Source organism: Phocoena phocoena, chromosome 19, assembly GCF_963924675.1.
Source record: "Phocoena phocoena chromosome 19, mPhoPho1.1, whole genome shotgun sequence".
Taxonomy (NCBI): domain Eukaryota; kingdom Metazoa; phylum Chordata; class Mammalia; order Artiodactyla; family Phocoenidae; genus Phocoena; species Phocoena phocoena.
This window is the reverse complement of record NC_089237.1, coordinates 19,838,198-19,854,229: the sequence shown is the minus strand read 5'-3', so window position 1 is coordinate 19,854,229 and position 16,032 is coordinate 19,838,198. Positions and strand designations below refer to the sequence as shown.

General features: G+C 49.7%; 1 protein-coding gene across 1 annotated transcript; it reads left to right on the top strand.

The window, feature by feature from the left end:
• Positions 1 to 9,988: 9,988 nt before the first annotated feature.
• Positions 9,989 to 12,605, top strand: EIF1 (eukaryotic translation initiation factor 1). The gene is made up of 4 exons (XM_065896886.1): positions 9,989 to 10,163; positions 10,872 to 11,035; positions 11,179 to 11,280; positions 11,730 to 12,605. The coding sequence occupies exons 1-4, from the start codon at positions 10,133 to 10,135 to the stop codon at positions 11,772 to 11,774; spliced, it is 342 nt and encodes a 113-aa protein (XP_065752958.1). The 5' UTR covers positions 9,989 to 10,132; the 3' UTR covers positions 11,775 to 12,605.
• Positions 12,606 to 16,032: the final 3,427 nt, after the last annotated feature.

Genomic DNA, 16,032 nt, shown 5'->3' with positions numbered 1-16,032 from the left:
CCTCAGGGCACTGGAGCTGCTCCCCTTAGAAGGTGAGCTGCAGGTTATAGATAAACCAGTGGATTTTTTCCTGATACATACAGGAAAGGACACTGAGGTTCAGAGAGATTATGCAAGTTGTCTTGTAATAGGGAAGAACAAACGTGACTCCCTCCATACTGAATCTGTTTCTTTTACTTTAACCTTTCCATTCTACTGCCCTTCTTACAAGTTAAGAATGTTGCTTATAGCCTGCAATTTACAGGATAGCCCATTCTTAAGGCTCTGACCTTTAAAGGTATAACACTTTTCTAACCATATAGAAATAAAAAGTTGCAGAACAGAGAATAACCTTTTTCTTGTTGAAGGTTTATAGGAACATCGAAACCTGATCTACGCAGACAGCTACAAGGGGAGGGTGGGACGAATTGGGAGCTTAGGATTGGCATATATACCCTACCAAGTGTAAAATAGCTAGCTAGTGGGAACATGCTATAAAGAGCAGGAAGCTCAGCTCAGTGCTCTGTGACGACCCAGATGGGTGGGATGGGGGGGTGGAAGGGAGGTCTAAGAGGGAGGGAATATAGGTATACGCATAGCTGGTTCACTTCATTGTACAGCAGAAACTAACACAACATTGTAAAGCAATTATACTCCAATTTAAAAAAATTGTTTTAATTAAAAACAAACAAAAAAAAAGGATTCTGGCACCAAGAAGTTTGCAGCAACCAACCACACCCCCTCCCCTTTTAGTATAAAAGAAGCCTGAACTCCGACTCAGGGAAGACGGTTCTTTGGGACACTAGTCCATCATCTTCTCTGTCTGCTGGCTTTCTGAGTAAAGTCGCTATCCTTTGCCCCAACAACTGGTCTCTTGATTTACTGGCCTGTCCTGCAGTGAGAAGTACGAGCTTGGAGTTGGTTACAGCCTGAGGACACAGAACAGACAAGTAGCAGGACAGCATCTCAAACGGTCCCTTGACTTAAAACCCCAATTTTGTTAGCAGGGCCTCCTGTAGGGACGGAGATGATTCCCCTGGGTTTGGGCTGCAACGCAGGAAGCTCGCAGATCCTCGGGAGCATCTGGGAAGAGAGAAAGGAAAACACCCACGAATAACACTCACACGCACACTGACACTCACATGCCTATAGCCTGCACATACACTCTCACCTGCACGTATTCACACACACACACACACACACACACACACACACACACACACATACGTTGTCCCGCTCATCTCTGAAGCACAACTGAACTCTGGCGGCCCCCCTGACCCTTCTGTCAAAGTGTGGGTTCAGCCTTTGTTTGTTTAAAGAAAGGAATTAGGCATCCAAAAAAATGTTTGTTTTTGTGCGGTACGCGGGCCTCTCCCGTTGCGGAGCACAGGCTCCGGACGCACAGGCTCAGCGGCCATGGCTCAGGGCCCAGCCGCTCCGCGGCACGTGGTATCTTCCCGGACCGGGACACGAACCTGTGTCCCCTGCATCGGCAGGCGGACTCTCAACCACTGCGCCACCAGGGAAGCCCCCAAAAAATGTTTTTTTAAATCCTAGTCTATGTGCTGTGATAGCTGCCCTGTCCACAGCAGCAGTGACTACCCAGCCTCAGTCCTCAAGAGTGTATAACATCCCCTCCTCACCCCAAGAATTGGGATGCACTCCCAGGCACTAGCCCCACCAAGGAAATGACCAACCCCCTTACAAAGGCAGAATCACCCCAAGCCTTCCCCTGGAAACCCAGCCACTCCAGGTGGCCATGCTGCCCAGCAGGAAGAGGGCCACCACCACCCTGACCAGTGTCCTTGTCCAAGCCCAGGCTTGGACAGAAGAGCTAATGCCACCTGCTTTGTCAGAATCTCGTGGGACAGGAGTGGGAAACACTCGGCACAGCATGTAGTGAGTAGTGGGTACTCAACAATTGTTCGTTTCACAAAATGAAAAATGTATTGCCCAAGAGTGAACGCTAACATAAACCATGGCTTTTGGGTGATTGTGATGTGTCACTGTAGGTTCATCAGTTGTAACAAATGCACCACTCTGGTGGGAATGTTGACAGTGGAAGAGGCAGCTATGCCTGGGTGGGGGCAGAAGGTATATGGGAACTCTGTACTTTCCTCTCAATTTTGCTGTAAACCTGAAACTGCTCTAAAGAATAAAGTCTATTTTTTTGTAATTATTTCCTAGAATTCCTCTTAGGAAGAGTCTTATCTAGGGGTAGAGAGGACAGCATCTAAGCTGTTTGGGGCAAAGGACAAGGTCGGTGCCCCAGCCCCTGGGGCATGGTCAGGTGGCCATATGTGGTCACTAGCTGGTAGAGGCGTCAGCTTGGGCTGGGCGAGTGAAACAAAAGGAAAGACCCTCACCTTCTTGGTGGTAGAACTCTCAGCCCTGCCCAGGAAGAGACCCAGTTTGGGTGGGTGAAGATAAGCCACTTGGGAAAGGAAAGATCATGTAACTCTCTTCACATGACCATCCCTGAGCTGTTTTCTCAACTGGGAGCAGGAAGCAATTCGCAAGCTCATCGGAGATGCTTAAGGCTGGAGTAGGAGAGCAGGAAACACGTCTGATGTTGGTGAGGAGGAGGCTGGGGGGACAGCCAAGCGTATGAGTGTGGATTTGCCACGTGCTGTGTCAACGAACCCTCTCTTCAGTCTGGAATCATCTAGAGCAGTGCTTTCCAGTAGAAACATAATGCATGCCACCCATGTAACTTTAAATTTCCTGGTAGACACATTTTTTAAAAAGTAAAAAGAAGCAGGTGAAATTAATTTTAACAATCTATTTTATTTAACCCATATATACAAAATATTATTATTTCAATAAGCAATCATATAAAAGTTATTGAGATATTATTTTTTATTTTTGGCTGCATTGGGTCTCCGTTGCTGCGTGCAGGCTTTCTCTAGTTGTGGCGAGCGGGGGCTACTCTTCATTGCGGTGAGCGGGCTTCTCATTGCCGTGGCTTCTCTTGTTGCAGATCACGGGCTCTAGGCGCACGGGCTTTAGTAGTTGCAGCACGTAGGCTCAGTAGTTGTGGCTCGCGGGCTCTAGAGCGCAGGCTCAGTAGTTGTGGTGCACGGGCTTAGTTGCTCCGCGGCATGTGGGAATCTTCCCGGACCAGGGCTTGAACCCGTGTCCCCTGCATTGGCAGGCGGATTCTTAACCACTGTGCCACCAGGGAAGCCCTACATTAGCTTTTTTAAAAATAAAATAAAAATAAAAATAAACCTGAAGAGGTATGGTCTCTGTCCAAGGAAGACTGCCAAACACACCTGTGAGCTTCTCCCAGAGAGGGACCAGGTGTGAACTGACTTCCCCACAACGACATCTGATGCTCTTTACTCCATCTGGAATGTCTACCCCCACCCCCACCCCACCCCAGGGGACTCCTACTGCCCCGCTCAGAACGCAGCACCCTCTGTGCAGCTGTGCCCGGCACTTCCTCCTTCCGCCTGCGCCCCTGGCTCGTTGGGGGCATCTTCTGAACCCTGCCAAGCTGTGAACTCCCTGAGGGTAGGTGCCAGGTCTGGCCCTTCTAGGCTTCCTCCGCAAGCCCAGGCTACACTTTATCCTCCCCACAACCGAGTCTGCAGTTTGCCCGCTCAGGGGAGGGGAACCAGGGTCTCTGGCCTGTACCTCCCTTCCTAAGCAAACCTGCCTCCCCCTGATCCCATCCACAGAGGGTCCTGCAGGACTCCCAAAAGGAGGAGGAAGCAGAGGGGAAGGAGCAGAAAGCAGGATGAGGAAGGCAGATGCTCCACCGGCAAAGGGGGGGCCGAGCAGGAGTCCCTGGCAAGCGGAGGAAAAGTGAGAACAAGAAGAAAGCCTGGGGCGCAGCGGCAGGGGCGGGGGGATGGCTGGAGGGGAGTAAAGCAGGCTGGGCTTAAGGGTCCAGCTCCGTGAATTTTTACCACCAGGATCAAGATGGAGATCGTTTCCAGCACCCCATAAGGGTCCCTCGCGTCGCTTCCCACTACACACCCTGGGTGTGGGGAGGTTGAAGGGGTGATGTATCATAAGCGGAACCCCGGCTGAGGGCTAAAAAAGCACATCTCACAACAGCCCTGTGCAATCTGGGTCAGTGCTGCAGCAAGCCCAGGTCTGCCTCCTTCTCCAAGTGGTAAGAATAGCAGACTTCATTCCCTGAGGAGCGGTGGGGGGACACGATTCCCATCGTGCACATACATACTGGTAGCTCCCAAATAAGGAATGCAAGAAAGATCGCATTTATTTGACTTTCTTTCAATCAAGTTAAATCCTGTGCCAGTTATCCCACCAGCTGCCCAGAAATCTGACCTTGGATGTGACAGGGCCTCCAGTGATCCCCAGGATTCCCTCTAGGTCACGGGGTTCTCTGTAGCACCAGAGCTACAGGGAGGCTGCTTGGACCGGCTCAGCCATCTGCCTTGGTTACCATGGAGATGCCTATTTCCCCAGAGGATGTGATCTTTTCCTGGTGAGAGATTCTGCTGCTTCCATGCCAGGTTCAGAGCCCTGGGGAATCTTAATCAAGGCTGAAGGTCCTCAGGAGTCCCACACAGCCATGCCCTTGCCATGTCCCAAGCTCACCCTGGAGAGGTGCCCACCTCTGTCCTCCCATTCTCAGGGACTTGCTCCTGTCCCCTGCGGCTCTGAGCTCTCTCTCCTTCCCTTCTCCGCTGAGAATCTGGCATTATCTACTTAGTGATTTAATAACATTACATTTTTATCCTGTCACACTTATTTTTCTCTTTAAATCTCCTCAAAAGCTTAAGAGAGAAAGTATTCGTATCCCTTTGTGCAGATGAAAAATATGGAGGCTGGGAGACTAAGTCACCCAGGCAGGAAGAGGTGGAGGTGATACTCAGATTCAGGTACTCCAGAGCCCGTGCTCTGGGGTCAGTAGAGTGCGGTAACGAACAGGACAGTATTATCAGCAGGCACAGATGTCACTTTCAGACAAATTTGTCCTGACTCCATCATTACTCTACAAGCTCCCCGGGCTGGGACAACCTCTGCACTAGGTGGCGGACTCTTTTTTTTTTTTAAATAAGATTTTTTTTATTTTGACGTGGACCATTTTCAGTCTTTATTGAATTTGTTACAATACTGCTTCTGTTCTATGCTTTGGTTTTTTGGCCCCAAGGCGCGTGGGATCTTAGCTCCCCTACCAGGGATCAAACTCGCTCCCCCTGCGTTGGAAGGCGAAGTCTTAACCACTGGGCCACTAGGGAAGTCCCTGGATAGTGGACTCTTATAGACCCTCCTTGGAAATGTCCCCAACGGGAACACAGAGCTACAGACTTTAGGCCTGGAAAAGGCCTTAGAAATCACTGAGTCCTCCTTCTAGGGGATAAAATGGAAGCCCTGAGAGGCGAACAGGGTCCGCCCAGGAAGCTGGTGGTAACCAAGAACTGGGTGTCCCACTTTCCTAGCCACCTGTCCCCGGCCTGGCCTCTGAACAGCAGACTGGCCAAAGCAAAGCCTGTGTGTTTTTGTGGCAATAACTGTTTACCGTGCACTGAGGTCAGGTCTGGCACCGGACACCAGGTCCCTGTAAGAGGAGCTGGGGAACATGCTTACCTAGGGCCGCCCTCCCTGCCCCACACCAGGAAGCCAGGTCCAGGAGCTCCCTTTAGAGCCCAGAGTCGGACCTCTGCAAAGGACCTTTTCTCAGTGCTTCACCCCAGGGCTCTCAGGCAGAGGTTGCAGCCTGGAGCCAGGGGTTGGCCATTCCTAGTAACTGAGCAGCTATGAGACAAGTTGGGACATGGGACTCTTTGCTGCAGTGCTTGCACCTGAACAAACATCTCCTAGAGCAACAAAATGCAAAGAAAAGCTATGAGGGACTGAAAATAACCGCATGCATGCACAGTTGGGGCAAATTACGGACAACAGGATACAAAAAGACCAAAAACCCAACTGCCGCTTCTGAAGACCCAGGAGCAAAAGCAGGGTACTGCACATGCCCCCTGCACTCAATTCCACCAAAGGGGTGGGCAGACCTCCTGAGCCGCCCCTCTGGCCCGACCCCCGGACACACCCCTACCTCACCCCATATAGGGAACCAGCTCGCCCCTCCTCAGAAGCAATCAAGGGAACCGGTTGCTTGTTTTTGCTCCCCGCTGCTGCAGCAGGGCCCCCAGTGAAGCCTTGCCTCAATTTCTTGTCTGGCCTCTTAGCAATTTCTATCGATGAAGGAAGGCCAAGAACCCTAACCGGTAGCACCTACAATGCCTGTTCATTCGACAAGCGTTGAGCACCCACTGTGTGCAGGCACCTGCGTATACACAGCAGAGGAGAGAGGCACGTACCCTATTCTTTTGAGCTCACAGTCTAACAGGGAGATAAATAAGGGAACTGGCAGAGCCAGACCACAGGCATGCCACCTGTGCCATCACACAGGGCCCCACGCTTAGGAGGGCCCTGTGCTCGGCTTAATGTTCTGCTGTCGCTGTCTTCAAATTCTGAATCGTTTTTGAACAAAGAGCCTCACGCTGTCATCTTGTACCAGGCCCAGCAATTTATGTAGCCGGTTCAAGGAACAGGCAAGCAAAATGCAGTGTGATTAATGCCAGAGAGAGGAAGCGGGGGCACAGAGATGACTCCCAGCTGAGTCCTGGAGGATGAGTGGGAGATATCAAACAGGGAAGAGGAGGGAAGAAAAGGGACAGCACGTACGGACCCAGCAATGAGAGAGATCGGGTGCTTCATAGAACGTTGTAGAACGTGCGGAGCGGTGATACACCATGAGGTGAAGGGGAACTAGGACCAAGAAAAGCCAAGATAATCCTGAACAAAACAGAGGAGCTCACGCTATTGGGCACAGAGACTCTCTATAAAATTCCTATAATTGAGAGATTATGGCTCTGGAATAAATAGAGCAGTGGAACAGAACAGAGCGTCCAAAAACGAACCCACGCATAAATGGAAATACGATTATGATAGAGAAGGCAGGACAAATCAGGTACTAGTCAATAAATGGTGCTGGGACAACTGGCTATCCACATAGGAAAAAGAATTAGACCCCTCTCTCACATCTCACACACACACACACACACACACAATTCCAGGTGGTTTAAAGACCTAAATGTGATTGGGAGATTGGGATTGACATATATACACTAATATGTACAAAATAGATAACTAATGAGAACCTGCTGTATAGCACAGGGAGCTCCACTTCGCTGTACAGGAGAAACTAACACAACATTGTAAAACAGCTATACCCCAATTTTTTAAAAAAGACCTAAATGTGAAAAAGCAAAGCTTTAAAACTTTCGGGAAAAAAACAGGGTATCTTTATAAACTGGAGGCAGAGAAAAGACTTCTTCAATATGACATAGAAAGGATCTTTTCCTAAAAGGAAAAGATAAGCTGGACCACATTGCTATTTTAAATTTTCTTATAACAAAATATGTGTGCACACTGGGGGAGCCAGCTCTGACTCATTCACTCTCTCTCCCCAAACCCCTTTCAAGCACAGCCACATCTGTGAGTGTAGAGGTTTCCAGGTGGAGGAAGGTTGTGTCCTTAGCTTCTTCTGGGATGGGTGTGAGACTGGGACGCCCATGCCTTCTAGCCATGGTTCCCCAATTCCTGATATCAAGGAAGCCAAATGATTATTCAAAAGACTACTTAGTAAATACGGAATCAAAAAACCTATCAAGAAAAATGGTATAGATGATCTTACTTGCAAAACAGAAATAGAGAGACACAGACATAGAGAACAAACATAGGGAAACCAAGAGGAGAAGGGGGGGTGGGGGGATGAACTGGGAGACTGGGATTGACATATATACACTATTGATACTATGTATAAAACTGGTAACTGGGCTTCCCTGGTGGCGCGGTGGTTGAGAGTCCGCCTGCCGATGCAGGGAACACGGGTTCGTGCCCTGGTCCGGGAAGATCCCACATGCCGCGGGATGGCTGGGCCCGTGAGCCATGGCCGCTGAGCCTGCGCGTCCGGAGCCTGTGCTCCGCAACGGGAGAGGCCACAACAGTGAGAGGCCCGCGTACCGCAAAAAAAACACAAAAAAACAAAACTGATAACTAATGGGAACCCACTGTATAGCTCAGGGAACTCTACTCAGTGCTCTGTGGTGACCTAAATGGGAAGGAAATCCAAAAAAGAGGGGATATATGTATACATATAGCTGATTCACTTTGCTGTATAGTAGAAACAAACACAACATTGTAAAGCAACTATACTCCAATAAAACTTAATTTAAAAACTTAACTTAAATTTAAAAATAAATAAAATTTATACTCCAATAAAACTTAATTTAAAAAAAAAGCTATCAAGTACACCCAGTTTTTCCTCCTTTGGGGTTTTCCATGTTACGGGCTCTTTCTCTTTAAGCATCAACTGGGAAGTCACCTCCTCAGAGACCTCCTGAAGCCCTTGTTGTGATGTGCTCCAAGGACAAAGAACAAGATAAACTCAAAGGGCCAACATCACCGGAACAGTTACCAGACCCTTATCACTCTGTCACAATGAGACCATTGCAACATCTCTGAGCTTTCCCAAGCAGCATGCCTTGCTCCTTTCCCATCCCATATAAAGGGAGGTATTCATCCCACTGGAAACATGTGGACCCTACCCAATTGGCAGGTAACTCACAAGTCCCTGGCTATAAAAACGGACAAGCAACCCACGCGCATCGTCGACTCTCCCTGGCTACCAGGAAATCGGCCCACTGTTCTTGCAGCGACCCTTCTCTTTAATCAGCTCTTCCTTACATTCTGCCTTGTGTCTGGAAATTCTTTTCCAACCCGTGCTCAGGCCATGACACTTGTCACTCTCTCGTGTCACCTTATTTACTTCTTTCTTGGCACCTGTCACAATCTGTCATCTTATTGTCTCTCCCTCCCATTAGACTCCACTGGTGCCAGTGACCCTGACCATCAAGATACATAAACCCACAGTCCTTGGGGCCAGCATACATTTTTCTGTTTGCCTTGCACAGTGTTTTTCCAAAATTAAATTTATTGGCAATGATTAGAAATCAAAAGATTTTATAGAAACATCTGAATTTCAGGGTTCTCTTGAAAAAGAAGATCCAGCACAATGGGCTGGAGCCGCTGCAGCCTCTGATTTTCACCCCGGCGCTCACCACACCCCGTTACACCACCCTTGGCTGTCTGCACTCCTTTACCTTACCTCTCTGGTCCCTGGAAGCCTTTGGAGTCTAAAACCACACTAGGTACCTCTGCAACTATGAGCATTTCAATTAATAAATTGAAAGTGCAAGAAAGGTTGACTGTTTTGAAGGAAATAGTTCAAGCTGGGAAGGCTCAACCCCACACAATATGTATGATAAAAGTGCAGGAATTCTTCTTGACCCCCAGAACAAGCGTTACTCTCCCTTGAACTTGTGCTAATGATCTGGGGATTCTTTCCTTAGACGATCTAAACGATACGTTTAAAGTAGATTAATACATTTTCAGATTAGATTCATCTAAATGATAAATTAATCTAAATGATAAAGTTAAGGTTTTGGTTCTACTATTGTACGTTGAAAAAGTGCCGCCCTAAATCTGTTACGGAGCAAATCTGTAAAGTAGGGAGTAAGTGGGTGGTTGGGTGGGTATGAGACAGTGGGAATTTGTCGTGTTTGGGCGGGTCAGCATCTAAATCCTCTCTAAGGAGTGCCAATCTACCCCAGGAAAAAACCCTTCCCTGCAACAGGGTCAAGAAGGCGGAACAAGCCAGAGAACATAGGGTGCAGGCGCAGAAACCTCCGCCAGTTGTCTGCACCGGCCACCTTCCTCCAGCACTGCGCAAGCGCCTAGACGAACCAACCCTTCCCTCCCCCTTCCATCTCTCCCCTAGTCGAGAGGACGCCCTCCCGCAGCACACAGTTCCTGCGCAAGCGCCGTCCCGCGTCCCCGCCTCCGGACCAATTGGAAGCGGCGGCGCCCGAGCGCAGGGGGCACAACGCCGTGGGTGGGGCCTGGACGTGAGGGCAGCGCGCTGGCGTCACAGGGCGGCTACATAAGTGAATACAGGCACCGCCCCTCCGCCCCAGTCACTGAGCCGCCGCCGAGGACTCAGCAGCCTCCCCCTCGAGCCCCCTAGCTTCCCGACGCTCCGTCCCCCCCGCCCGCCTTCTCCAGCCGCCGCCTTCCGCAGGCCGTTTCCACCGAGGAAAAGGAATCGTATCGTATGTCCGCTATCCAGAACCTCCACTCTTTCGGTAAGTCCCGGAAAGGTCCCAAGAGGAGGAAGGCCCGGGCGGGGCGCTCCGGGTCCGCAGCTAGGGCCCGGAAAGCTGCTAAGCGTTCCGTACCTTAGTGAACTTGGGTACAGGAGAGATGTCTGGGCTCGCAGGCAGTGGGGCCGCGGCCTGGGCCCTGGGGTTGGCCCCTGAGCGCGACCGGAAGGAGCGGGCGGGAGGTCAGCCATTGGGCGGGTCCAGCGTCTCGGGTGGCGCATTTACTAATGGCTCCCTGGCCTTTCCGGCCCACACCCGCCCCTCCCGCCATCCTTTCGTCACATCCCGTACGTCACCGCCCTTGTCACAGAGCCGGGAGGGAGAGGCGGTGCCAGCCATAAGTGACAGCTGCGCGCGCCAATGGGGCGGGAAGCGGGGCCCCGCCTCGGATCTTGGGTTCCGGCCGGTTGCATCAGCTGGGTGGGGCGCCGCCGGCCAACCCTGGCTCCCCCGACATGTGATCGGCTTTCGAGGGCGGGCCTGGGGCAGGAAGCCCAGACTTTCTCCCGGACTGGGGAAGCCGGCCGTCCCGGACTGACCTGTTCGAGGAGAGCCAACAAAGAACATATCTGATCTGACCAGGCCCTGACGATTTCAGTATCAGTTTCTGCACACGGAAGAGATCCAGTGGGAGGGTGGCAGTGGGATCTGAGCACAATAGAACTAAACGAGCTTGACCTTTCTTCCCAGACCCCTTTGCTGATGCAAGTAAGGGTGATGATCTGCTTCCTGCTGGCACTGAGGATTATATCCATATAAGAATTCAACAGAGAAACGGCAGGAAGACCCTTACTACTGTCCAAGGGATCGCTGATGATTACGATAAAAAGAAACTAGTGAAGGCGTTTAAGAAGGTAGGTTTTCGATGAGATTGTAGGGAAATCGTATTTACCTTGCGTACATGGGGCTGCTGTCCTGTATTACTTTCTGGAAAGGGTTATTAGTGGCATTCAGGCCGTTCCGCTGCCTAACTTGTTTGCTTGCATTGTCCTTGCAGAAATTTGCCTGCAATGGAACTGTGATTGAGCATCCAGAATATGGAGAAGTAATCCAGCTACAGGGTGACCAGCGCAAGAACATATGCCAGTTCCTCGTAGAGGTGAGTTGTCACTTCCTGTTAGTGCATTTGTGCCTCTGCCCTGGCTAACTAATCTGAGATCTGCCTAGTCTAGTCCGTCTCTGCTGGGGACGTAGTTTGCTTTCTAAGGCTAAGCCAAACAGTTTCAGTTCTTGAAGTTCATAGACAAAATGTATTTCTGAAAGCAAGGGATTTGTCTGCCTTAAGTTTACTGTTTACATGGATCTGCTTTAAGGGTGCAGTTGCATGCAGACAGATACTAAAACAAACAGGATGTCTGGTTGGCTGTTCCTAAGTGCTAAAATCCTATTGCACCATTGGTGGTTAACTGAGTGTACCCTGAGTTGAGAGCATCTGGGCTCTGGGACTTCTCTTGACCAGTGTAGAAGCAGGAAGACAGGATTGTTGTCATCAGAAATGGAGACTTTAACTCTATTTCCTCTCTAAAACTGCCCTTTTTTCCTTTGCAGATTGGACTGGCTAAGGACGACCAGCTGAAGGTTCATGGGTTCTAAGTGCTCCTGGCTCACTGAAGCTTAAGTGAGGATTTCCTTGCAATGAGTAGAATGTTCCTCCTGTCCCTTGTCACAAGTTTAAAAACCTCACAGCTTGTGTAATGTAACCATTTGGGGTCTGCTTTTAACTTGGACTAGTGTAACTCCTTCATGCAATAAACTGAAAAGAGCCATGCTGTCTAGTCTTGAAGTCCCTCATTTAAACAGAGGTCAAGCAGTAGGCACCTGGCACTGTCCGGCCTGAAACAAAGCAATAACGGCGATGTTTCAGCCAAGTCCAGAGCCCCAAGATCACAGGCGGCTATGTCTAGCCAGAAGCTCCTCAGCAATCCCTCTACAGAGTTCCCTGCCCTAAGAGAATGTCGCCACCTGAACAGCCCTCGGTGAAGCTGAGAGTGGAGGATGGGGTGAGGCAGCGACGGCAGCTGTACTGCTAGAGGGAGTCTTTGATCATCAGGGGAAAGATCCTGTGGTATCTCCAACGTGACCAGGTGGGCAGAGCTTAGAGCAGCCACCTTCCTTCTATCGAGGTGACAGGACATCTGGCTTGCCACCAACGTCTTTTTGACCAGACATATCCTAGCTGATCGATGTCCAAACTAGAATGTGAGGCCAACCTTCTATCAGAGTTAAACTTTTGACAAGGGAACAAATTTCAAACCGATGTATCAGTCATGTAGCTGTAGAGCTCGCAACTTACTAGCAACAGCTGCCCAATGCCATGTGAAGTAACAAACTGGTTTTTGGTTTTTGGGGGGTTTTTTCCCCCTTCAGTTTTAATGTTATGTAATGTATTTAAACCCTTATTTAAATAAAACTTGTTTTCAGAAACATCTGACTTGCAGATTTCTGTTTAATATATAGTCACAGTCAATCTTGTATGTGTGGAGGAACCACAGAAATGGCAGTAGAGGTTACATCTGCAGCCGCAGCTCCTCAAATGGGGCCTCAACCTCTTAATGAAAAACTAGTGAGCTTGTCCCTCCAAGTGCCCCCCATGTCAGCTGTCCTGTAAGCATTCAGCCACAGCTGTGCTGTCCCATTGATCTGTCCTGAAAGAAGGTGCTGCTTGGCTGACAGACACCTGGTCAACGGCCTGAGTGGTTTAGTGGTTGTGGAGGGACTTGCCTTGTGAGATGACAGAGCAGGGTTGTTTGGAAATCCTTGACTTCCCTTGTTAACAGGTCTTAAGGACTGTGACAAAATGATAAATACGGTGTGCGGCTTGATGTAATCCACAAACCCTAGAAAAGGCACAACGAAAGTAATTTTTCTAGAGAATAGGTTAGTAGTATTAAAAACGTACTTACTAAAATGTTGGAGAAGCTGATACTTAATGTTGGGAGGCCATCCTTTGACAAAGGGCAATGAGTAGTGAAGTGTATCAAAGTCTGCTCTTAGGGCCATTCTGTTAAACACAAAATCTTCCGTTTGTGGATTATGAACTGGTCAGACTTCAAACTCAGAATGGTGGTTAGGAGTCAACCCTGCCCTTCTTGGTTGCTGGCCCATTTTGTAAATAAAGGTTAGCATCCCACATAGAGGCCAGCCTGGAGCCAGGGAGGTGTTTGTGGAAGAGGAGGACCAATGAGATGCAGGGCTGAGCCAGTGGTAATGGTCCTGAAAACAAAATTCTAACCCCAGAGGCAGAGGCTTGTAACCCAAGATCCTACAAAACTGATTGTGTTTAATAAACAACTTACCACTTGGCTCCAAATGTAGTGGCATTGTTCAAATTATTTGGATGATACTTCTAAAAATCAGAAAGATCTGACTGTTAACCAAAAGGGCTTATAGGGGCTTCTATTATAGAACAACCTAGAGGCCAAACCCACAGAAGACCACAATCAGAATATGGGATGAGGGGCTTCCCTGGTGGCACAGTGGTTACGAATCCACCTGCCAGTGCAGGGGACACAGGTTCGAGCCCTGGTCCGGGAAGATCCCACGTGCCTCGGAGTAAGTAAGCCCGTGTACCACAACTACTGAGCCTGCGTGCCTAGAGCCCATGCTCCTCAACAAGAGAAGCCACTGCAATGAGAAGCCCACGCACCACAATGAAGAGTAGCCCCCGCTCGCTGCAACTAGAAAAGCCCGCATGCAGCAGCAAAGATCCAATGTAGCCAAAAATAAATAAATTTTTTTTTTAATCTGTTTGAAAAAAAAGAAGGTGGGATGAAACAGTAAGAGAATCCTGTGCCGTTGATGTGCTGGTCCTGTGCTAGGTTGTTAACATCTCTTGTGGCTTTTAAAGCCCTCCAGTTCTCCAGAATGGGACTATTCTTTGGAAAACTGGCAACATCAGTATTCAATCAGCTGTCTGGAACCAACCAAAACAAGTATCTGAACATAATGGCAAGAGGTTTGTGAACATTATTTATTTTGGCCTCACCAAATGGCATGAGAGATCTTAGTTCCCCCCCGACCAGGGATCAAACCTGTACCCCCCTAGTGGAAGCTTGGAGTCTTAACCACTGGACCACCAGGGAAGTCCTGGTTTGTGAACATTCTAATCAAATTGATGTGACTTGGGTGTATCTCAGGGAATGAAATAATTAAGAAAGGCTAGGGGGCTTCCCTGGTGGCGCAGTGGTTGAGAGTCCGCTTGCCAATGCAGGGGACGCGGGTTCGTGCCCCGGTCCGAGAAGGTCCCACGTGCCCCGGAGCGGCTGGGCCCGTGAGCCATGGCCGCTGAGCCTGCGCGTCAGGAGCCTGTGCCCCGCAACGGGAGAGGCCACAGCAGTGAGAGGCACGCGTACCGCAAAAAAAAAAAAAAAAAAAAGAAAGGCTAGGGACTTCCCTGGCAGTCCAGTGGTTAAAAATCCATGCTTCCACTGCGGAGGGCACAGGCTCAATTCCTGGTCGGGGAACTAGAATCCCACATGCCACGTGGTGTGGACAAAAAATAAATACACAGGCTTCCCTGGTGGCTCAGTGGTTGAGAGTCCGCCTGCCGATGCAGGGGACAGGGGTTCGTGCCCCAGTCCGGGAAGATCCCAAGTGCCGCGGAGTGGCTGGACCCATGAGCCATGGCCGCTGAGCCTGCGCATCCGGAGCCTGTGCTCTGCAACGGGAGAGGCCACAACAGTGAGAGGCCCACATACCAAATAAATAAACACAAATGGGCGTGCCCCCCCCAAAAAAAGCCTAATTGTCTCCATTTGATAGTTAAAAAATATGAAATGTGGAAATTCCCAAGGCTAATAGGTGGTTGCACATTTTCTAGAACCCAGGACTCTCCACTGCTCTTCCCACCAGATGACCTAAATGCTTTATTTTACAGAGGTTGCATGCTTGGTATATGCAGTGCAGTATGCAAGGAATCGTGGGCCTCAAAAAGGCTAGTCAGATACCCTGTGCTTGGGATGCTGACCCCAGATAGGGGTGTGAGACTGGTACACAGCCGTGACACAAGGCAGAGAGGGGTCAAGGCCACCAGTGGCTTTACCAAAGAGCTGCAGGATCTCTGAGGATTAGGAAATGTTCCCCACTTCCATAGGACCTCCCATAGGACCAGGGAAGGCTTCATAAAGGAGGTGCCATCAGAAGCAGGGCATTCCAGGCAAAGAGAAGGAATCAAGACCCAGGGGTGGAAGCACCTAGTGTGTGTGAGGAAGCCATGGCTGGAACAAAGGCTCTGCATGGAGCAGAAATAATTCAGTACTGCCTCTCACTATATGCCAGGCCAGTGCCAAACGACTCATTTCACAGTACGGACTCAGTCCCATGGTAGACAGATTCAGAGGGAATATAACTTAACCAGCAAGTAGGTGGGGAGGAGGGGGTGGAGGAGAATAAGGGCTGGGGGAAGATTGGTGTGAGGTCAGTGGGCTGAGCCACGAGCTAAGATGTTTTGATGTTAATATGCAAAAGAATCACAGTAGAGGATGTCCCCCAGGGACTTCCCTGGTGGTCCGGTGGTTAAGGGTCCCCGTTCCCACCGCAGGGGGCACAGATTGGCTCCCCGGTTGGGGAACTAAGATCCTGCATGCCATGCAGCTCGGCCAAAAAAGTAAAGACTGATTAGGAAAATGATGAATAAAATTTACGGCCAAAAAAAAGGTCTCCCAGCTCTCTGCTCCTTAGTTCCTTTCTCCCACCCCCAGTTTTTTCTCTCTGCCTCATCCTTCCCCTCTCTTCCTTCAGTCTCCCTGCCCAGCCCAATGCTCACCCTCGGCAACGGGGACAAGCAGGACCAAAGGCAAAATGCAGACGGGTGAGCTAAAACTACTTTAAAACCTATTCAATTTTTAATCTA

What these genes read in the sequence shown, in the direction of transcription:
- EIF1 (XM_065896886.1), top strand. Translation starts at nt 10,133, where the DNA reads ATGTCCGCTATCCAGAACCTCCACTCTTTCG. An exon ending in TAGTGAAGGCGTTTAAGAAG is followed by an intron (nt 11,036 to 11,178) that starts GTAGGTTTTCGA and finishes TTGTCCTTGCAG; the next exon opens with AAATTTGCCTGCAATGGAAC. An exon ending in TATGCCAGTTCCTCGTAGAG is followed by an intron (nt 11,281 to 11,729) that starts GTGAGTTGTCAC and finishes TTTCCTTTGCAG; the next exon opens with ATTGGACTGGCTAAGGACGA.